This window comes from Vanessa tameamea, chromosome 20, assembly GCF_037043105.1.
Source record: "Vanessa tameamea isolate UH-Manoa-2023 chromosome 20, ilVanTame1 primary haplotype, whole genome shotgun sequence".
In the NCBI taxonomy this organism is placed as follows: Eukaryota; Metazoa; Arthropoda; class Insecta; order Lepidoptera; family Nymphalidae; genus Vanessa; species Vanessa tameamea.
Genome location: NC_087328.1, coordinates 2,684,199 through 2,709,175, shown reverse-complemented (window position 1 = coordinate 2,709,175; position 24,977 = coordinate 2,684,199). Strand labels below are relative to the sequence as shown.

The 24,977-nt window shown below is 32.1% G+C and overlaps 1 protein-coding gene across 4 annotated transcripts in view; it reads right to left on the bottom strand.

Moving 5' to 3' along the window:
• Positions 1-24,977, bottom strand: part of LOC113403803 (dystrophin, isoforms A/C/F/G/H-like) — a 580,208-nt gene that overhangs the window by 415,176 nt on the left and 140,055 nt on the right. For all 4 annotated transcript variants that reach the window (XM_026644400.2, XM_026644401.2, XM_026644404.2 and 1 more), the window contains one exon: positions 19,673-19,778. In XM_026644400.2, coding sequence (XP_026500185.2) covers positions 19,673-19,778 — 106 coding nt within the window. The remainder of the gene's footprint in view (positions 1-19,672; positions 19,779-24,977) is intronic.

The window sequence follows — 24,977 nt, the reverse complement described above, 5'->3', positions numbered from 1 at the left end:
TGAAATCATTCTAAAATGAGTTTCAACGCTGGTATTCTGTGGTCGCCAGTCAATACGTACGTCACGTCGCTGGTAGTGACACGATAAATAAAAAAAGTATAAAGATTTGTGTGATTATATATAAATATGAATTATGCACGACAGGGCCAGCTAAACATCACTACAAAGGTATACGGATAAAATTTACACATTATGCTGTAACGCGGCGTACATTAAAATAAGTATTACAAAGTATTTTTCACCACCGTCCATAGACAATGGCGCTGTAAGAAATCTTAACCATTCCTTACATCATCTTGGAATCTAAGATTTTAAGTCCCTTGTACCGGTAGTTACAGTGGCTCACTCACCCTTCAAATCCGAACACAACAATGCTGTTTTACGGCAGAATATCTGATGTATCTGGGTACCTACCCAGACGGGCTTGCACAGAGCCCTACCGCCAAGTAAATAATGTATGTTAGTGTATTGAGTATAACAGTTATAATAAAGTATCAAAGACTGTTTTCGTTCATCTGAGCATTATTAACAAAGTTAACAGTAACTATTATTGCATATGATTTTCGTTTTAAAATAGTGTCAGAATGGAATTTTAGTTTTATGACGTCATAGACATTTTCTGTCACTTGCGGTGCAGTCAAGCGTTACGTCGCTACAATGCATGTCCGTAGAGTTGCAATTTATTATTTATAATAACACGAAACTACAATTAAATTTGAAAAATTATACGGAAACATTAATAAATGTTGAGGTAGTACAAGTCGAGTTATTTATAATACGCGCAATTTAAGTTGCCCAGGCGGAATTGTCATACGACGATATTTTTTTGCGAAACGAAGAGTTCCAGCGATAAGTTAGGCTAGAGATATTAATATTCAGAAGGCTATTCTAAGTTATCACGGTTACGATGCGAACCAACTTGGACTATTCCTCACAAAAACAAACCTCAACAGAATCGTAAATGAGGGGTAATTCTACTAATGTATAACGGATATATACACGTTCTGATTTATCTTCGACTGGAATTGAATTAAATCGTTCTTAGTGAAATAGTAAAACAGCTAATCGGCAACGATTGCGTTTTGATTTTATTGCAATAGTGACAATTTGTTAGTAGAATTGATCCCAGATGCGTAGTTAGAACTATTGCTATTCTGTTTAGGTATATATGCGAATAAGTCTCGTAGGGCCTAACTTCTGATTCCGATGCCCTTGCCGATGACTATAATGTGAGAAGCAGTTAAGCAGAGCTAAGTTTCCTATTTTAGTTTAAATAGTTTAATATAACGGCGTCGATTAAAACCCAGTTTAAAATAATTACTTCATATATTCTTAAATGTGTAGTATTAGTAATACGAATATTGTGTATTCGAATGCACGCCATCTTAACCGATGATTTCGGGTTCAAACCCAGGCAGGCACCACTGAATTTTCATGTGCTTAATTTGTGTTTATAATTCATCTCGTGCTCGGCGGTGAAGGAAAACATCGTGAGGAAACCTGCATGTGTCTAATTTCAACGAAATTCTGTCACATGTGTATTCCACCAACCCGCATTGGAGCAGTGTGGTGGAATATGCTCCATACCTTCTCCTCAAAGGGAGAGGAGGCCGTAGCCCAGCAGTGGGAAATTTACAGGCTATTTATGTTATGTTTATGAATGCACGTTTCTCAATCACGCTTAAACGAGAGCCAAAATTAATATTTTATCTATAATTCGAGAATAATTATTGACACTAAAGACCGTGGCGACAGCTGGGGTTAAATAAATGTCAGGAAGAAGAAGAGTCAAATCTACGTTCCAATTATGAAATGAAACTGTCATAAGTTCACAGCATCAAAAACTACAGCAATGTGATTCTGTAAGAGTTCACTTCGAATATCGTGAAATCTTGTTCACAATCGAGTCATTTTTAATTTTTAGTTGTTTTATTTTTAACTTGTAGACGTTAACGACGTCGATGTTGCCAATCGACTTTCGGCGACTCGCCATTTTGATACGTGTATCCTACAAATTTTATAATTATTATAGTAACTGTCACATAACACATTCTATCATTTCACATTCGGGTTCTGCAGTGAGAATCGAGTTGTTACAGAATAGCCCTAAAGATATGTCAAATGTAAACCCTTTATCGCTCTTAGGCATCATGTAATCCTAATACCATGTTATTCATTAAAAAAAAAAAACAAATTATATAAGTATTTATTGTAGAGACTGCTAAGCTTTGAAAAGATTTTAAATTTATAATTAAAATAAATAATATTAATTAAATCAAAAATACATTAAATAGTTTATGCAAGTAAGCTATTACAAACACTCTTAAATTTTACATTATTATATTAAATGTAAAGCCAGCACCGGTTCGGAATGCAGAATCCACCGAAAAGAACCGGCAAGAAACTCAGTAGTTATATATATTCAGTAATAACCGTTATGTGCACCAACTTGTGTATTTTTGTCATCGTAATCGACTTGATTGATTATTGGCAAACTTTAATACATATCTGGATAATATTTTCAAGGTCGATTATATCGTGGAATAAGATTATACAGGGTTATTGGTAATTCGCCGTATGCCCGTTAGGAGGTGATAGGGGTGATGATTTTCGATAATTTTCGCAATCTAGTTCGGTAGTTAAGTCACAACTTAGAAAAAGAATGCGACTTTGCGTTCGCAATAGGGGAAGTCACTTCGAGCAAGAACTAGGCTAAATTACAAAATATCTTAATTGTAACTTAGCCACTGAACTGTTTATGTATATAAATTTTATTTTAAATTTATATTAAATAAGTTAAGTAAATAAGTAAGCTTTTTTACATTGGTTATTATTTTAAATTAATTTTGTGGGAATTTTAAAGAGCGACCTTTAGTACGAATTCGGGCATGTTCGAATACGAATTTCCACCGGCGTTCTTTCTGATCATTTAATTTCGGTTGCTTTGAAATAAATTCCTAGTTTTTATACATTTTCGGAGAGCTAAGTAAACGATTATGTTTTTAAAATTATCTGCAGAACAAGTTTCATAATGATTTTTTTTGTTTTTCAGGCATATTTGAGGGAAAAATAAAAAAAAAAATTGAAATAATATCGTTTTCCGTCTCGCATTTTTAAATTTGGACCGATAATTATTGTTTAAATATTGAAAAATATCCAGTGCTTAATCGTTTTTATAAATCAGAAGAAAAAAATAGATTTAATTTGATACTTTTTTTTTAATAAATTTTTGAAGATGCATTTTGACTTATTTTGAAAAAATCTAAAAAACGCGATAACTCAAAAATGGTTCACTTTTGCATAATGCATAAGGGGGTTAAAATTATTGCAAATAGTCACCCCTATTACATCCTAACGGGAATACGTTGAATTACCAATAACCCTGTATAATACTATATACCAATTCGTTATTACATAAATGATTGCAAACCCAAGTCCGAAGCGGTCTTTCGAATCATATAATCTATAGATATTTATTGCGTCGACTGTACTGACTGGATCTATTCCAAGATAGGGATGGTATTCTACTTATAATATTATCGATAAGTTATTTAAGATGAGGTTTTTTTTACATATTCCATACATATATTTATGTTTTTTTATAGATATTTTTTATATTCTTATCAGATACACACAAATTATCAACAAAATAAGACTAAATCGTTGATTCAAAAATGATTCCTAATTATACAATCAGAAATCTTACAAATCACATTAATAATGTCACAAGTCTGATGCGGTCATGCAGTATGTACATAGCCGTATTTATTGGCCTCTTCTATTTCCAAACTAGGCATAGTGTAGGGATATAATTCACGATGTTGATGATGACGCTATGAAACTATTATTTCATGAACCTTTTATTCTATTTAGTTACCATAACTTTTCAAATTGAATTGTTGCACTATATCGGTTACAAATGTAATATTCTGAATCAACAGTCAACTATTATTATCTACTAACTGACTAACGGTTTGCCCACTAAATATATTAACATAAACGTAAAATCTCAATTTCATATCATATTTGGTTTTGGTTGAAATTTAATAAAATTAATCGTATTATTTTAATAATATTCATTAACTTTCATTTTTTCATTCATTCATTAACTTGGAATCAATATTGACATAAAAAAAAAGTTCATTTATGAATTAATCCCTAATTTCATTCACTAATTTCAAGTTTAGATAAACCATAATTTTAATTCAATCGATACCCAAGGATACATTCATTTTTAATTTACAAAAAAATTATAATTAATCGATATATTCACATCACTAAAATCGACACGCGAATGGGAAATATTGTACGAATACGCCATAATTCGAGCTCTCGATATTCCAATAGTAATAATATTACTAAATAAATGTACGTATAACTAGTATAACATCAAATGAATTCGCGTTACATAATTAAGCATTGAATATATCCACTCCACTCCCCCCTCGTTAAATTATCGGCATTTTTGTTAAATAGACTTAGCAAATCTAATCGAATTCGTATTTTTTCCTACCTTTACTGTCAGTCGTCTCACGCACACTAAGACATCTTATAAGCACGAATATTACTCATACAAACGCACACCGATAGTTACTTAACGTGGCTAGATCTATACTTGTACTGTTTTTCTTGGTTTATTATTTTCTAGCAATATGTGCAGTCACAGTGAGTTACAAAATTACTTTGAGAAATTAAAAGGTATCTTACTTAAACCCATACTCATATTTGTCTCAAACAGTATTAAAATGATGTTATTTAATAGGAAATAAATAATTCATCAGAAACATTTTTAGATTTTAGTCTTAGATGATAATGTAATACTATGGTGGTTTATATCCATCAATTCAGTCATTCATTGGAGCAGAGAGATGGAATAATCTCCAAGCCTTCTCCCCAAGAGGAGGAGCTTTAGTTTTATGGAGTAAAATAAATTGTAGGCACGAGATGTCATTGAAATTTAATAACTGCAATATAACAATATACAAATTTTAAAGTTAATAATTGGTCCTTCGAGCCGGATTTTACAATTTATCGCAGTAATGAAATACATAAACTCGAAAATTAAGTGTTATAAAAGGCTTCCGTGAGGCCTGCAATGATTTGCCTCACTTGATGTTATCTGAGCTAACATTAATACTGATTCAGGGTTCTATGGAAACTAAACTCAGACAGCGCAATAAGTAATAACGATTACACTACCATTAAACGTATCGCATTCCTAAATGTAACACGCAATGAATGAAATGAATCTGTTTTAAATCAAATATTTAGTTTTGGAATTAAATTGAACAATATATAATAATACCTCGTGATTAAATTTAACACTTTCACACGTGTATTCCACCAATCCGCATTGGAGTAGTGTGGTGGAATATGCTCCAAACCTTCTCCTAAAAGAAGAGGAGGCATAGCCCAGCAGTGGGAAATTTAAAGACTGTTGTATATACTTAGCTAAGTTATAGTTATGACTTCTTCAAGCATTTACAAAGCGAATTATACATTTATTTGTAAAAAAATTAGAAATTTAGAAATGCATAATTTCCAAAACTTAATCTATACATATATAATAAATGCGAAAGTAAATTTTACTGTCTGTCTGTTGCTCTTCCAGGCCTAAACCACTGAACTGTATTTGATGAATCTTGGTATGTTGCAAGATTGGAATCCAAGGAAGGACATAGTTACAAACCATTCATCAATTGTGTTTACAAAACAGAAACATTGTATTATTTAGTGTTGCTTTATTCCGATTTGAGAGGTGAGTGAGCTAGTGTACACGCGCGTTGATGGTACAAGATATATATATATATATATAGTTAATGTTTCGTACGGTGGCGATGCCTATATGTCATAAAACACTTGTCCTCAGGTAGTCCATTGGACCGTATTATTATTGTTAGTACAAATATCAATTTATGTTTGGATAAACAAAGGTATTGCTACATGTAATTAATTTTAAATACTTGTAACGTAAATTCAATCGATTTCTATGCTATTAAAATACAAGTATTTTTTTTAAATAGGTAGACGTTCTGCCATTCAAGGCAAAGACCACTGGTACTCTGGCTCATTCAGACTTCAAACAGAAATAAAACAATATTAAGTAGTCATATTTAGTTAAAAGAATTAATAAAATTATGAAAAGAAAAAGGGAGATATTCATTTATTAATAAAGAGAAGTATCTTATACTTCAGCATAATAAACAATATAATAGTATATACCAGTATACAAATCTACAAGAGTACGTACTTTATTATTAAGAATATTAGCCTTTATATAGTCATGTTCGTATATTCGATACGACTATTCTATTCAAATATACGATATGATTACTAAACTGATATGCTAGACTTTTTTTATAATATAGGTAGACTGTCGGGTAAAGACCTTATGGGAAGTGGTCACCACCGCTCATAGACAATGGCGTCGTAAGAAATATTAACCATTCCTTACATCACCAATACGCCACCAACCTTGGGAACTAAGATATTACGTCCCTTGTGCCTGTAGACACAATACTAAGTACTGCTGTTTGGCGGTAGAATATCTGATGAGTGGGTGGTACCTACCCAGACGGGCTTGCACGAAGCCCTACCACCAAGTGTAGCGAAACTAGCGAAAACCAATTAAATCAAAGAGGTATTAATAAAATACAGTTAAACTTATATATAAAGACTCTTCGCATTTTCATTACCTATATAACCTGATATTATGTAATATGTTTTATTTAATTGAATTTTTTACATAAGATTAAATAGCGCTAATTGATTCATTAGCAAAGTTCAACTAATTGCGAAAATTTTAATTAATCTATATTTCTTTCCGTCTTTTATCAATTTCATGTTAAATATCTATACTAATACTACTGAGTAACTCTGTCTGTCTGTAATATTATAAATGTGAAAGTAACTCTGTCTGTCTGTCTGTTGCTCTTTCCCTGCCAAATCACTGAACCATATGAATGGTAAACTTTGATGAAATTTGGTTTACAGCAAGTTTGAACTCCAAGTAAGGACTTTTATAAGCCTAACACCTGACGTCCAACATCTAAACGCGAGGTAAGCCGCGAGGGACAACTAGTACATTATTTGTGATCATCAAAACTATCATCATCATTTGCTTGATATTATTCAATTAATTTAAGGTCGAAGCTTTACAACACTGCACGAAAATAATTAAGAAGATTTGTACGTTCGAATTTCTTGGGCCATTTCTTGGTGGATTAGAACGGATATCGAACGAATCAATGTGGAGTCAAGTAGGGATGATGTCGATGTATTTTTATAATATGTAAGCACTGCTTTTTTTTTTTAATTTTACACGCAAAAGAAGAAGAGGCAAACGAGACATTATTTTCTTTAGTAACATCGACCACTGAAAAATGGCGTTAGACATGCCAAAAATTACAAACGACCACCTTATACAAGTTCGTCACGTTCCTCGTGCCTGTTATTACTGTAATGTATTATTTATTGTGCCGTAAATCACAACAACTGTTCCTTGGTTGAACATTAGTTTGCACGTTCAGGGTCGAAGAGACCTTAAATAAAATCATAACGTTAAACCCGGGAAGGGTTGACCTGATAAACAAAAAGCCTCGCATTTGACCTCGTGCCCAGGTGATAACTTATTTAGACCGGATCTTGACCCGGGGATAACATTTAAGGATACTGGGCGTTACGCATACTTTTCCGTTTCAATTGATAATGTTTAGCGGTCTGTCATCGTGTCTTTTGTTTTTTGGGACCTTTAATTTGAAATATTGTTTTCTTTCACATATTCTGAAAGACTTTGCGAGTTAAATATTCAAGTGTCAGTATGTTTATATGTATTTTATTCCCCTTTTTATTTATATTCTTACTTTGAAAATATATGAAAAAACATCTGTGCAAACTACAAACCGTTATTATAAATAAATTTACTTTAATGTCATTTATGTGAGATTAAATTAAATGCATTATAAATTTTCGCGAAGATTGCTTTAGTATTGTCTAGATGATACGTTATTTAGTTACTGTTAGTGATGAGTATATTTAGATTATAATAACAGTGGCAATAGAAACTAAATATATCTTAAGACGAGATTTCTGGACATAATGTATTTTTCGCATTCAATTTATTACGTATAACGTATAAGTTTGATAACACAATTTTAAATCGTCGATAAATCAACGACTTCATGATTTAAATTTAGAACGATTTCCGTTTATATTTCGAATTAATTACAGAAATGAACAAGTCAAAATGGATGACACGTACATTAAAATTATCCACGTGATTCAATCGATAAATAATTAGCATAATTCATCACATCACTACTTTGATTGCCAGTATATTATTAATACATTCACCCATATAATCCGTGCACTTTAAAAATACGTATTTGAATATCGAATTCGTTTGTTCGGCTATTTATTTTTTTACAAATATGTTTTGATAGACTTACGCTTACGAAGTTTTTAAATAATACCACAAAATTTAAAAGGCAATACCGTGACTAAAGGTTATACCGTCAAAATGAACTACACAATTTACCATCACAATTAAACTCACGCTTATAAAAAAAACACTTAGAAACACTATGATATGTTTGAATCAGGCCTCAATACGTGTCGCCGTCAGGGCGGGCGGGCAACGACTGCCCCTCCCGCTCAAATAGGTTAACGATCACGTTCTCCGCGATAAAATAACTGAATGTCTTCGGGACTTGAGTTTGTGACCAGAACATTGGTATACCTGTCCTTTTTAACTAGTTAACTATTATAATTTTAAATTATTTATTAAATCAATCGAAATTTATTCTTTGATATACATATATTTAATATAATAACAGTTTGAGTTTGATAGTATCTCTTGAAGTTTCTCTATTCTGGTATAAAGTCATTGCACTCACTAAAAAAACTTAACGAAAAAGAAAATATACACAATAATAATCAAATAAAAATCTCAGAGAAATCTTATTTTAGACATCCCATTATATAATTATCGACATAAGTTTTGACGAATAAACAAAATTTATAGACGACCTGATTTTTTTTTTTTTAATCTTTCCACAATAAAAATATATGAAATTATTAGTTTTATACGCTTCAATTGCAAACAACAGAAAAACAATTTGTAACAATATTGGTTAATGAATGAACAAATATAATTTACTAAATTAATATTAATACAGAGTCGTTTTATATACTACATGCATGTATCACGAACAGTACCAATCACAAACGTAAACAAACAGTTTGCTGTTCAAAAGAAGCAACAGATTCATAGCGTGTCAATATAACGATTCGCATATCATAGACATAGTATTTTTTTATGACTAAGCTGAGCACTGAACTTGAGATACCATTAGTCAAAATAAATCACTACCTGAATGACATATTCGTTGTATCTTAAAGGATACTTATTAAGGCTTACTTGATTTTGAAACTAGAATACAGAAAATTATATTATTCAGTCATTTGATGATTAGCTTTTTATCCAGGATGGAATCCAGGACTCCACAAAGTCCTAACACTAGTGAATGTATGTGATAAAATACAGAAGTACCTCTGAAGGTAAGTTAACTAAAATCACACAACGAAATAAAATTAAAATTAAAAAGCATGATTATTCTATAATCCGAAAGACGATTACAAATATATAAATTTCAATGTTATATTAACAGTTCAGGTTCAAAACGGAGGAAGCTTTATATAAATATATATTAAGTATGAAAGAGCATACGAATTTTACTAACTTTACCAAAAAATAAAATTAATATGTCTAAAATTCATTTCATTAAAGACAAAAACATTGCATCTTAAGTAATATAATAAGAATCTTCAAACGATAATAATTCAAACTGTAGTTTAAATATAAATATAAAACAATGAAGCGGGTACGTTTTTAAAAACAGATTTATTGAATAAAAAGCGTCCAGTGCGGTGTTATGTTTGAATATACAATGATATTATAGTCCCTATTGTTTAAGTGGTAAAGTCTATGAGGCGTAAAGCGGAATTGTACAATGAGTGTTCAATGGCAGTGTACGGTCGCCACCGTCCGCTGTTCATATTGACACGGCCACGCCTGCAGCGAGTAGTGAGGGGATTGATCTAACGATATTTTTTTATTATATCCGTTTTTATTTTATTTACAAATATATCCAACATAAGCTCACTAATAACGATATAAAATATATCAAATGGACGGACTATACCCGTTATATTAACATGGATATTTCTTAATTTAAAAATATAGTTAAAAAATAAATAATTATAATAAATACGTTCTGCTAACAAACTTTTTATTAGTTATTTAACAAAGGTTAAATATTAAGATTGTAATTATAAGTCAATATGTTTGAATATATTATTGATTTTCGTTAATAATTAATTCTTTGTAATATTAAATAATAACACTTAATAGTACATAACATTAAATAATGAAATATTTTAAAAAATAAACATAATAAAGGTAACATATACTGAATTCGAATTATTCATTCATTATTAATGAAATTACGATAAATAACTTGTAAAAATAAATATAAGTGTAAATTATATTTATTATAACGAATTACGTCGATAATTTAACTTGTCGATACTGCTACATTACTACAATACGCCCCGTAGCCGTCTACGCGTCTCTTATCTCTACAACCCTCCGTAGCCCTACGCATCTACGAGCCCTCTACGCTGCGTTATACGAAGGGGACTTTCGAATTTAACGTCTAGCATATATTTAAGACTTTCATTCACAAGTTTAAGTTCTTATATTAAAAAACCGGTTATTAAATACAAATACAAAAATATATAATACGCTCTTTAGTAAAGTTATAAACTCAGTGCTATTATTAAATTAGGCATAGTATATATAAATATACGATAAATATTAATCATTCATTCAATTCGAACGTTTATCAATGAAATGTACAGCGTATAGCTAATCTATGTTCTGAATTTGAATGCGTTCGAGAAAAGTATTTAAGAAAATCGGTGATTATCTTCGTTTATTATATACAGATCAGAATCCAAATGTCTTATGTACAAGTCATGATCGTGTGTAATGGTGACTAGAATACCAATAACATTTTCTCTCTGGACGGAAAATCAACCTGACTTATCACCAGTGGTCGTAAAAAGGCGAGGTGTCATACCTTTTGAAAAAGGAGAACTCTGTATTGCGCACAATATATATAAAAGGAAAATTAAATAAATAATAATTAATTAGATTAAAGATGTCGAAAGGGGCCTTATTTTAAACAATCCCTAACATTATAATATTAGTAAGGAATCGGGTTAGTGCAATTATGACAATTCTATGCCAGAAAACAAACAAAAAATACTCATACATAATATAAATATACGTATATATACATTTAATTAAATATAATGTTAAATGAGTACAAATGAAATAAATATAATTTAAATAAGATAATTGCAATCATAAATAATGTTTAAGATTTTGTTTAGACTATGTTTCCTAATATTATATTACTTTCATGATAATTCAGAGCCGAGATGGCCCAGTGGTTAGAACGCGTGCATCTTAACCGACGATTTCGGGTTCAAACCCAGGCAGGCGCCACTGAATTTACATGTGCTTAATTTGTTTATAATTCATCTCGTGCTCGGCGGTGAAGGAAAACATCGTGAGGAAACCTGCATGTGTCTAATTTCAACGAAATTCTGCCACATGTGTATTCCGCCAACCCGCATTGGAGCAGCGTGGTGGAAAATGCTCCAAACCTTCTCCTCAAAGGGAGAGGAGGCCTTTAGCCCAGCAGTGGGAAATTTACAGGCTGCTAATGCTATCTTTCCTAATATTATATTACTTTCATGATAATCCACAGCCTACCAAACGGTATATTAAATATCATAATCCCTACTAATATCATAAATGCGTAAGTAACTCTGTCTGTTACTTCTTGACGTTTAAGCCTGAACTGAACTGATTTAGATGAAATTCGTTATACGGATAGTTTGAATCACGGTACAGGACAAAGGCTACTTCTTCAATACACCCCTCGAGGGGGTAAAATGGGAGGTTGAAGGTGTGCTATAAAGTTCCGCGTGTGTAAAGGAGTGAGTTTAGCTAGTTATAGATACATATGAAACAATATGTTGAGTGATGTATCATAGAGTCGAAACTAGTGAAGCTAAGGGAATTATATTTAGAAAGTAGGTTACCTCATGCCGTAGGCAATCGCTTAGAAGGGATTTTGCTAAAGTACTCCTTTAGGGCGACAATATTGCCGTACTATTTAAAATAGAAACCAAAATCGAAGTAGTAGGGATTTGCGCAAGTCAGTCTGAGTAGTCACCACCCGCTCACCATTTATTCTACCGGCAAGAAGTAATACTTAGTTTTGTTGTATTTGAAGGATGAGTGAGTCAGTCTAACTTGCGTTCCCGAAGTTCGTGGCGCATTAGTAATGTAAGAAATTATTGAAATTTTATATAGTGCCAATGTCTATATACTGGGTAGTGGTGACCACTTATCATTCCCCAATCCGTCAACCGGCAATAAAAAAAAAAACAAGAAAACGGACACTGGAGCATTTGAATGTTTCAGATTTTCGATAAAGTTCCTGGTGAAAGTTTATTTAATAATATTTTATTACATTACTGTAGAATTTGTACTAACAATAGCGTACAAAGATAAAGTTACATTATATATAAATACAAAGTTACACGTATCTATGAACGTGTAACGCAGTTTGAGAATGTATAGTTTTGTAGGGGTACGTCAGTTTACTACTAATTAACGTACGTAAGTGGGAACACAACCTCTAACATCAGCATAACAGCCAGTTAGAGTAATCACAGCTTTAGGTTCACGCTTGAGTTGTATGAACTGATGAGCGCTGATTTATTTGAAAGTGGATTATCCTTACTAGAAAATGTCTATTCGCTTTTGTTTTAAAAACATCTGAATCATGATTATTAGGGCCATCTTTGCTCCTTACAAAACTTGGTCGTGCGCATGAGAAAATTGTTAAATAAAACAAGCGCTTTAAGCATTGTTATCATCAGCCTATTTCAGTCCACTACTGAACATAGGCCTCTCATGACACGCCACCAGTTGAATCTTCAGCTGCTCCATCTAGTTATAACGCCCAACACTGGGTTCACCACGCGTTCTCCACTAAGAACTAGTCTATTCCAAAGGTCAATCGATTCTGCGGCACACATGACCTGCCATTTCAGCTTGCTCATTCGCTGAGCTATGTGGGTAACCTTGGTTCTCCGATTCGAATTTTCGTTCCGTATTGGATCTCCAAGATAAACTTAGTTGTACGATGGTAAAGTATCAAGGGGGAGGGGGGTGTTTAGTAATATTTATGCAGCTCCTGAGCTCGCTATCCATCTCACTCATTTGCTTGCCGAATAACCTGTAGAAGACCAACAGGCGCGCTATTTGGTGTCGATGTTCCAAGCAAATATTGATTTTCTACAGCACCATACATTCCTCAAGTAATTTTTCAGTACTACAAAATGACCGGAATCAATTTATAGTACTCTGAATAATGCTAATTATTCATTAATTAACAATTCATAACCCATGTTACGTACATCCGTTCAAACTATTTTAATCTTTTACTTCTACTGCATAGAGTTCAGATTCCTCTAATCGTTGCTATTTGTTGTAGTTAGAAAGGCTACATTGGATAATGCATTTTAGTGTCTTGAAATAAAACTCATTATTAAAATTGTAAAAATTTATGTATACAGCCTGTCGTCTCAAGGGAAAGGATTCAATTTCGTGAAGGTGAATGATAATGTATTTTAGTGTCTTGAAATAAAACTCATTATTAAAATTGTAAAAACTAATGTATACAGCCTGCCGTCTCAAGGGAAAGGATTCAATTTCGTGAAGGCAGCGTAGTCAACGACTAATTAGCAAGAAAAAACTTTATCTGGAAATATGTTTAAACTAAACAGACAAGAAAATGAACATCTACAAGATACGAAAGAAACGTTTTTTCATGGCTGGTTTATAAATACTACCCGTGAATTAATTCAGTTATTATTATATTGATATTAGCTCTCAGAAAATTGAATGAAGAAAATGTAAAAACAAAGTTTCAGTAATACATTGATAACACATTAAGTTAAAAAATTATATTTATTTATATTATGCCCAAAAATCAGACAATGATCTGATTTACTTGGTGGTAGGGCTTCGTGCGAAAGGGTAGTACCTACCCAGACAGGATAGGTACCACCCAGTCATTATATTCTACCGTCAATCAGCAATACTTAGTATTGTTGTGTGATTTGAGACGTGTGTGAGACAGTGTAGCTACAGACGCAAGGGACGTAACATTTTAGCTCCCAATGTGGCATTGGCGATGTAAGGAGTGCTTCATATTTCTTACAGCGCTTATGCGCCTTTATGAGCGTCTATGGGCAGTGTTCACCATCGAGTGGACCATTTACCGTCCGACATATCATGTAATAAATATTTTTCTTTAGAATTTCAATATTGTTAAATGTACGTCGAAAGGGAAGTCTAAAATAACAAGGATTCAGCAAAAGCTAAATATTTCATATCCAGCTTTCATTAAGAGTCCAAATCCCTTTCGACTCTTGATCCTAATTTCTTCGTATATTTTACGACCTACATCGTATGATGCTATCAAATTTATCCCGTGTAATTAAAATTCAAATTGAAACCCATGAATTCAAACAATTCAAAACATTCTATGTATTTATATTTTAAAGTAAATGATATAGAATATTTCATAGGAGGGCTCTATCCACGACCATCTGGGTATGTAACAATTACTCGTCAAATGTCTCCTGTGATGAGAAGGGTGAGTGAGCCAGAGTAACGACAGGCATAAAGAATGTAACTTATTCCGCAAGCAGGTTAGCACATTTTCAGTGACTCGTGCATTTGGTTTATACACACATACATACATACCAAAAATTACTTACATAAACGCACACTAATACCAACACACAATCAGAATTTATCCACACGATTTACAATTGAAAAAATTATAACGCGATTTTTTTTTTTTTTTATTAAATACACTGTTACAAAATAATTTTCAAATACAACACGAATTAAAACAATTAACTTAATAACGAGTAAGGATTTGATTTATAACAGAACAGAGCGCCGTGAATTCGTACCGATTAATTTCTGAATCGTTTAAAAAGATTAATGTTGTCCCCGATAAATCTAGATACGGGGGTAGAGCGTTTAAGCGAGTTCCTCTGTTTTACAAATACATTGTTATCGCGTTAATGGTCCAGTGGAAAGATCACGTTGTCATTGTTGTGGGTTCGAATCTTTTTTTTTACATTTTATACATACGGCCCATTGATTACCTGATGGTCAGTGGTCACCTTTCATAGCTATTGACGCACTGAGTGTCAATCGTCCCTCACATCGAAATTCACTTTGGAAACTAAAATGTTATGTCCCTTGTGTCTTAACTACATTGGCTGGTCATTTAAACAGGAACAGTATTATATAAATATCACAGTGTAACATAACGATTCAAAAGTGCTGTTGTGAGTCTACTTGAATAAAGAATATTTTGATTTTGATTTTATACTAAGTATTTAGTGTCAGGATGTGAGTAACCAAGTAAAAATATAGTTAAATTGAAATCTGAAAAACGTTTTATTGCAGATACTTAATTAATAAAATTTAATATATTTTTTTATGCAATAGGTAGGTGGATGGACGAATAGTTCATCTGATCATTTGATCTGATCTGATAATTTATAATAACCGCCCATAGATAAAGGAATTGTGATAAATATTAACAATTCCTTGGTGTCTATGCATCACTCACCCTTCAAGCCCCTAACACAACAATTCATACTTTTGTATTAAAGCTTATACTTACTTTATATTAAGTTGCCCTAATGCTAAATAATAATAATAATTCAATCGTCTTATGACGTTTACGTAGATAAATATAAGTTATTTTCACAGTAGAATGTTTTCAAAACGTAAATTCATCAGCTAGTCAAAAAAGACAAACTGGTCCTGGAAATTTCGTCTATTCACATTTGAAGGTTATATTAGGAATATTTAATCATCTATTTTATACGTAGGTACACTAACGTAAACTTGACTAACACTTCTGTGATTTATCACACGTTATGCGTTAAGCGTTTCTGCTCCCCTGAGCCGTACCCTGTTTTAATAGCCTATAACATACCTCAAGGTTCTTTCAAGAATTGACCTATCACATGCGAACATATTTTTTTCAATTCCGACTCCACTCCACTCCATGTTCCAGTGATGAGCACGTTTAAACAAAGATCTTCAGCTTTGTTATAATATAATAGATTGAAGAAAGCGTTACAAGCACTGCTCCTTAACTTTTTCTTAATATTTTCTGAATTTCTTAGCATTGATTATTATTAAGTAAAAAAAAAACATTCCTGATAAGACTACTTACCATTAGAATCTAACTACTGCCATAATAGATTAAAGTATATGTACAGGGAATCCTAGCATTTTTTATCTTATACGTATAACTACAAATGTTATAATCGCTTGCATCTTAATACCCATTATACTTCGTTTCGCGAGGGTCGAAGATTTACAGCTTTACAGACCCATAAACAAAGTGTTTGATTATAGACCCTAAGGTTGAGTAAATAAGGTTTTAAACGCGATAACATCAAATTCGAACGGAGTCGTTGTAACGGTAGGGTTATATAAAGGAATAAATAAAAGAAAACGTCGAATTTAGCACCCCTTCAAGTGAAATCGAGATAAATAAAAAGGATATATTAAATAAAAATAAATAAATTAAATTGCGGCATTGAAAACAGATTTTTTTTAGAAACCGTAATCAAATATAACCTTAGAAGTTTCTAGAACATTCGAAGAATTTTAGTCATATATTATTATTAATAGTTTTATATCACACAACGGAAGCCCAGAGAAGCATTAAAAATTAATCATCAATTGAATAGTACAAGGATCTTATGGCTAATTAGCCATAATCCCTAGACAACGTAGTTATAAGTGACAATTTAACATGTTATCTAGGATACTAGACATATTAAGATATTTACACGCAAAGTACAAGATTCAAACGATAACACAAAAATATTGCAGAAATGTATACAAAAAAGATAAATTGAATGATTTTAGTATTCAGTCTAGAATATAATTTACTATACACTAGCTGTCAGTCTCTGGGTGTAATAAGAAATTTATTTACGGATCGCAGCGCCCCCTACCTAATAAGGACTAATTTAAACCAAACAGGGACCAAAAATTTATCAAAATAAGTCAAATCGTTATAAGGTCAGTTACGTAGCCAATTGCAGAAGATTTATGTATGTAAATATTATATATACATACAATAGTCTAGTATATTCTAGTCTAGTCTAGCCTAGTCTTGACTAATTCAGTTATAGTAGTTACAAATTTACATAAAGACTTAAGCTATGTGTTGATTGGTTTAGTACAATTTGATTTAATAAGGAAGAAACACAATATTGGAACAACGAAAAATAATTGATCCAAAGATTTCAGTCTTTGGTTAGATTGTTTGACGCAAATATCTTTGGAGAATAATTTTTATTACAGAGAAACATCTACAAGTTATAACGGAGGTCACTATTAAAATTGATAAAAGAAATATTTACAAAAATACTATAATAGATATTCATTATCTTGATAGAATTAAATCAAAATATTACGATCTAATTGTTTTAAGAAAAATATATTAATACAGCAAGATTTAATTGTAATAATCAATTTAAGCCTTTCGGATTTATAATAGATTTAAGATTGTGAAACTTTATTAAATTACAGAGAAACCAAGGTTAAGGTTTACAGGTTTTTGGCGGCAGAATATTTGATGAGTACCCAAACAGGCTTGCGAGAAGTCTTATATAATAGATAACCCTTTATATATTATACTATTATATATTAGAAGTGGCTAAAGCAACTTGTAGTCAAAGTTTTTAAATTAAACTACCAATGACCGGTCAAGGTTAGAAAGTTATAACATTTCTCTAGAAAGTTCTCCAATTAAAGCCGTTCATTAGACTAACCCTAGCTAAATAAAGCGCGTAGACTTTACGTGAAGTGTATATTAAAAACAAATGCATATCTATTATTTACTGAGACTTATTATTTAAGAAGTCTGAAGCTATTTTTCAAAATAGAAAGCCGAAAATTGATGTTAAGACTTTCGATATTAGTGTTTAAGTAAACTCATACAACACAACCGTTTTTCGAAACGAATATCTCTCATAGAAGATAATAGTTTATATGACATCATAATTTTTTTATAGAAAATATAATAATAAAAGTCACTTCCGTCATTCATCCTCTAGAGAATGAAAGTTCATAAGAGAGATCTACAAGAGAGTTCCTTGGTGGTAAGCGCCAGGTACCAGTCTCTGTTCATATATTCTGACTTGTGCCTGTAACTACAGTCACAAGGACATAACATTAGTTCTCAAGTTTGGTGGTCCATTAGCACGTCCATCAATACATGTTACAAAAAATATAAATAAATAAACAATGGTCATTGTTGTAGTCAAAACATTTTTAAGGATATGGCGTATTCTTTAATATTTTATTATGTACGCGAAAGATATCCCCGGTTTCCCTGTGATCATATTTCTTATACACGCTTACATTTGCGAAAAAATCATAAAAATATTGCCAACATCTAATAATTTTATACTCAATCAGTACAATGAAAATCATTCTACGAAATCGACAGTCACTTTGGCTAGAGTTGACGTTACCTCAAATCTAAACGTATGAAATCTGACAAACAGTAACGACCCAATTGTAAAACCACTAGTCTTCTGTAATAATACACTTAGTATCACTTGTGAAATGTTGACAACCGACTTACGGTGCTACGTCATTTTGATACGCAGATCCTTTAAATTTTATAATATTTATAGTGAATGTCGCATATCGCTAACACTTCACGTTTTCGTTCTGAGATGAGTTTCGAGTGTATTTTAACAGAATTGCTCTAATGTTAATAATGGTGATTATATCCAGGCTTTCCGTGAATTAAAAAGCCTTATTAAGTTATATTCAATAAGAGTATTCTTTTATATACATATATAACTGAATTTATTTTGTAAAGAATAGCATATTCAATAAAATGAAATTAACTTTCAATAAAAATTAAACTGTCACAAAATGTTTTCTAAAATTTTTTACGTGTTTTAAATTTTGTTTCGAATTTTTTATATTTCAATTATGCTCTATTATGATATTACATAGTTTCTTCAAAACTAAAGAAAATCTGACTAATAAAATTTAAGTGAAAGGGTTCTGGTATAAATTCTAATAGCTACAATTTTTTTTAAACAAACAATTTCTAGTTATTCGTCCCAATATTAGTCTCCGTCTGCATTAAGTACTAGCAACACTGGTATCCTTTTCTTTCGATCACTATCTTAGCGATATGGTTGCCCCTTGTACATTCCTGTCTGTTTTTATGATTTAGTTTATCGGTGTACAATAAAGTTATTATATCATATTTATAATTATGAAATAAGATCGTTCTAAACACAATCAAAGTAATAAAGCTAAACCTTTTTAAATTATGATATCAGTCTGACACAATCTTTACAGAATCGCTGCTCGAAGACTTATTCTCTAATGAAAACTGATAATACGAATACGCATTATTGTATCAGAGTCTGATATAAAATAACAAACCTTTGCCATGAAGTTGTTGCCTATTTTCGGTGCCTTTCAAACTCTCGGCCGTGTGGAGAAGCTCGTCCAGTTGTGGTTTCTTTTGTTCGAGCTCTCTGAGAACACCCTGGAACAATATCACGTGATATTTAAATTCTAATTCTAATTGTAGTCTGAATCGATTTCGGAATTCTAAATTTAAAGTTAGTTTTTTTTTTTTTTTAATGTAATGTTTAATATGTGCAAGAGTATATAAAAATAAAGGCTGTTTTCGCTATGTATTATGACAGATACATATATTGACAACGACTGCAAAATAAAAGAAAATAATTAAAAGAAAAAAATATATATTAAAAAATCTGCACGAATAAAAGCAATAATAAAAAACAATCTTAAACAATAATATTAAAAACAGTACAGAATAGAAAGAGGCAGAGAGAAGGAGAAAGAGGGGGCGAGGTCATCTGAAGGTTGTATATTTTTTACGTGACGATTTCTGCCAATTCACTCTAAAAGAACTTTGTTACAAAAATAAAATTAATATGAATTATCAAAATTACTTAAATAAAATAAACGTTTCTATCGTTATCTTTTTTTCGTTTTTCAAAATCATTTATTAAAATAAGTCGAAATCATCAATTAAAATATTAACGTATTTTATTCAAGTAATTTAAAAGAGCTTTAAACTGTCATAATAAAAGATTTATGAAGCGTACTAGTCAGGAGTACTAAATAGAGTTAACGCAGACTCTAGCTAATATTGTTAAGTTGAATTGAAGAGCGCAATAACATTAAAAATTATCTTTAAATATAATCGGCAAATATATAAGTATCAACACGGATCCGTGTGTCTCATTACCGAAACAAACACTTCACCCCCTTTTAGAAGGTATTAACTTTTCGGAATCGCAAACTTGGTTAAAAGTTTATCGTTACTCGTGTTAATAAAAATTACGTAAAAGAACATAAATTACGCGCTTGTCACGTCAATGGTCTAAACTTAAAGCGGGTGTAACTGCGCAGTTACTTCTAAGTTTTACGTACATTGTTTTTGTTTACAATATATATATATATATATATATATATTTTATGGCATCGATTGGCGGACGAGCATATGGGCCACCACCGCCCATAGACAAAGGCGCTGTAAGAAATATTAATCATTCCTTACATCACCTAAGCGCCACCAACCTTGGGAACTAAGATGTTATGTCCCTTGGTGATTACACTGGCTCACTCACCCTTCTAACCGGAACACAACAATACAGTGTACTGTTATTTGGCGGTAGAATATCTGATGAGTGGGCGGTACCTACCCAGACGGGCTTGTACAAAGCCCTACCACCAAGTAAACAATATATAAAATACTTGTTGTCGCCCGCGGTTTGGCTCGCGTTTCAGGGGCGGTTGTCAATTCACCCACGAGTAGTTAAATGTGAGTGACGCTTTGTGTGCTATAGGTAAAGTTTTATAAAGCAAAGGTAAAGCCGCAGGTTCATTCAGGACGAAATTCCATCGAATCCGGTTCAGTGACTTGGCCGTGAAAGGGTAACAGAGACAGACGGACAGACAGACCATTAGAAAAAGTTACTTTATGATTTATAATATTGGTATACATAATAAAATTCTTATTTGTAGAATGAACGCTGATTATGTCTGTTATAAAACAAAATCAAAATATTCTCCATTCATTTTGACTCCAATTAGCACTTTTAAATAAATTTCAATTAAAATTACCTGCAGATTTAAGCAGGCACTTAATTACGTAGATTCCATCGAGACAAGGAACAAAAATATCCATTTCATGTGAAGCAACCGAATTTATATCAACGTATTGTTTCATAACTTTATCATCAGTCAAGTTTAAAACCCGATCATAAATTAATATTCAAATAATTCAATTAGCAAAAGTTTAAAGTATACAATGTAAACTAGAAATCTTCTGACGAGAAAGTTTTTGACCACCATCGATTCCATTATTTAATAGAACCTTAAATGTGTCTATCAACGTTGAACATATTTATCGATCGAGTTTATTCAGCACCGGGCGAGCTCAGCGCCCCGGGCAGGAATTCTTTATAAAATTATATTTTGCCTCTAAATGGTCACTGAGCTCTTATTAAATCATTATATATATATATATATATATATATATATATATATAATACATTTCATTTATATAATACAACTACATTGAAAGAAATATATATAGAGTTTAAAAGAAATACGTTATAGAAATATATATTTTTTTAATCTAGACGATTTCTCGAAATTCTTGATCATTAACCAAAGTTACTGGTTTAAATCTAGAATGTACTGTTAATAGGAATGTTTTCGCTGTAAAATATATAATGTTAAATTTTAAACTAGATTGTTTGTACCTTATCTTAAATATAGAGGTCGCAAACCACACTGAACAGGCAGATATGCCAGACTACATTAGAGGGGCGTCTTGTATACTGTCTCGGAAAGTAGTTAGACTTGTAATAGTTCAGTCCCGGAGCTACAAAGTCTTAACAAATAAATAGAAAAGTAAGATTTAAAAGTACATTTCGTTAGTTAACTTTGCCCGTGCAACTAATTGTTGATTTTCTATCACTAAAATTAATCAACAATCTTTAGTAATATTATAAATATTAAAGTAACTCTGTTATCTCTTCACGCTAAAACCGCTGTTCCGATTTTGATGATTTTTTGTATGGAGATAGTTCAAGTTCCAAGGAACCCGTTTTGATAGGATAAATTGTGTTTAGTGTAGGTTTGTGAGCTATAAGTAGTTTTATAAATTTCGCAGGTTTTTAATTGAATATAAGAAATATATATTTGAATTTAGTTATTTAGTAGTAATTTAAATAAATCAATAAATAAATATTGGACAACATCACATACATTACTCTGATCTCAATGTAAGTAGCTGAAGCACTTGTGTTATGGAAAATCAGAAGTAACGACGGTACCACAAACACCCAGACCCAAGACAACATAGAAAACTAATGAACTTTTTCTACATCGACTCGACCGGGAATCGAACCCGGGACCTCGGAGTGGCGTACCCATGAAAACCGGTGTACACACTACTCGACCACGGCGGTCGTCAATTGTTTAATATATTAATATATCAATTGTTTAATATATGCAGCGCCATGCGGGTTTAATAACGCGGATATTAGTTTAAAATATTCACACATTTATAGCCGCTATCAAAGATTTACTAATATATGTATAATCTCACGGTACTCTCACTGCACGAGTCCCGTTTGAAACATGGCCGGTCTTTTAATATTATTAACGTTCACGTCAAAAGGCAAAATTGAATCCGACACATGAAAAAGAACATCAGATACATGCAGGTCAACGATGTTTCGCTGCACCACAGAGCCCGTTAAATTTTAGTTGGTGGTCGGGCTTTGGGTTTAGCTTTTAGTTGAATAAGTATTTTTTTTATTTTGGTAGGCCGACGAGCAAATAGGTCACCTGATGGTAAGCGGTCACTACTGCCCATAGACAATGGCGCTGTAAGAAATATTAACCAATCCTTACATCACCAATGGGCCCAAAACCTCGGGAACTAAGATGTTACGTCCCTTGTGCCTGTAGTTACACTGGCTCACTCACCGATCAATATTGTTGTGTTCCGGTTTGAAAGGTGAGCAAGCCAGTGTAACAGGCACAGGGGACATAATATCTAAGTTCCCAAGGTTGGTGGCGTATTGGCGATGTTAGTTTAATATTTTTTATAGCTCCCTTGTCTATGAGCGGTGGTTACCACTTACCATCAGGTGGTGGTGTGCCCGTCCGCCTAACTATATCATATAAAAAAATATATAAACACAAATTAAGCACATGAAGTCTTTGTTTGCCCTATTTAAACCAGCAGATTGCTGGTTTAAATAGTCTGCTCTAAATAGTCTGCTAAGATTCAGGTTTTCTAGCCGCACGTCAGTCCAGCATAAATTCGTCGCCTATTTTTTAATAGTAACAAACTCTAAACATCTAAATGTACAAGCCGGTCGAGATTTTATCAATAAAACAGAATCATCAATTAATGTCGGATATGATGTCACAAATAGAACCAAAAGGGACGAACCTAGGCAACAGAAAGGCTTTGAGTAATCGATCTAGAAATTGGGTTTCACGTAATCAATCAACTTCCAAATGGTAGAACATTTAAAAAAAATTTAAGATTATCAATGTAAAATGTCTATTGTCTCAGAAGACTGGCTCATATGCCGTGACGTTTAACGTCACGTGGCTCTCTAATAGTGATATGTCAGCCCTCCGCCGCTCTTTACGAGCTCGTGTGTGGTTGACGTTTATTTTATAAATAGTACAACAGATCACCCAAAGGTAAGAACATATTAATCTTGAGATGATTGCAGGTTCATATCCAAGCGCCAGATAATTTTTATGTGTATATTTTGTATTTATAATAATTGATCTCGTGCTTGGCCGGTAAAGGAAATCATGGTGAGGAATTAAATTAATTAATTATTTATTTCACTGAAATTATGTCACATAAGTATCTACCAACCATTAAGCAGTGAGCCATTTATAATTTACTTTGTTAGAAAGAAAAATATAGTTACTTCTTGATTCTCTAATAATTCTTAATATTAACGTTATAATTCTTAATATTAAACATAATAATATTTCTATTTCATCTGGTCGATGTCGAGGCGGGCCGCTAGTGTAGTATTTATTTAATTTAACACTCAGCGTAACGATACAGGCTTAATGGATTAAAGTAGTAGGGTCTATTCTGAACCTATATTGGTAAATGTTAACCTTGACTGGAGGTTTATATAAATAAATAACTGTATGGTTGGTTTACGCCAAAATTAATAAGCAATCTCATGCAAAATCTATCGATTAATGATTGAAAATTATATCCAGTTGAAAGTGTTGCAATGATCAGTCGGAGAGTTGACACAACAATGTATAAAAAACATCTTTGGATGAGTGACGTAGAAAAAAAATATGTTAGTGTTATAACATCAATTTATGCGTGTAATATTTATTTTGACGATTTTAATTGTAATCAATTTTCTTGGATTAAAAAATATTTTTTATTTAAAAAAATATTTCCTTGTTACTAGGATCACATGACTTCGAAGTTACGCTTCAGAGAAAAAGGATTGACATTTGACGGACGTCCGTAGTGTGACGGATCAATTCCGTTATTGGGACGCAAATTAATGATCGATATATCGATATGTACTCGTCTAAGATCGATTTAAAATATAATATAAATTTTGACAATTGAGTACTAGCTAAATTGGTGGTACAGACCACTTATTACAAGTTCTACTGAATAACAGCAAATGAT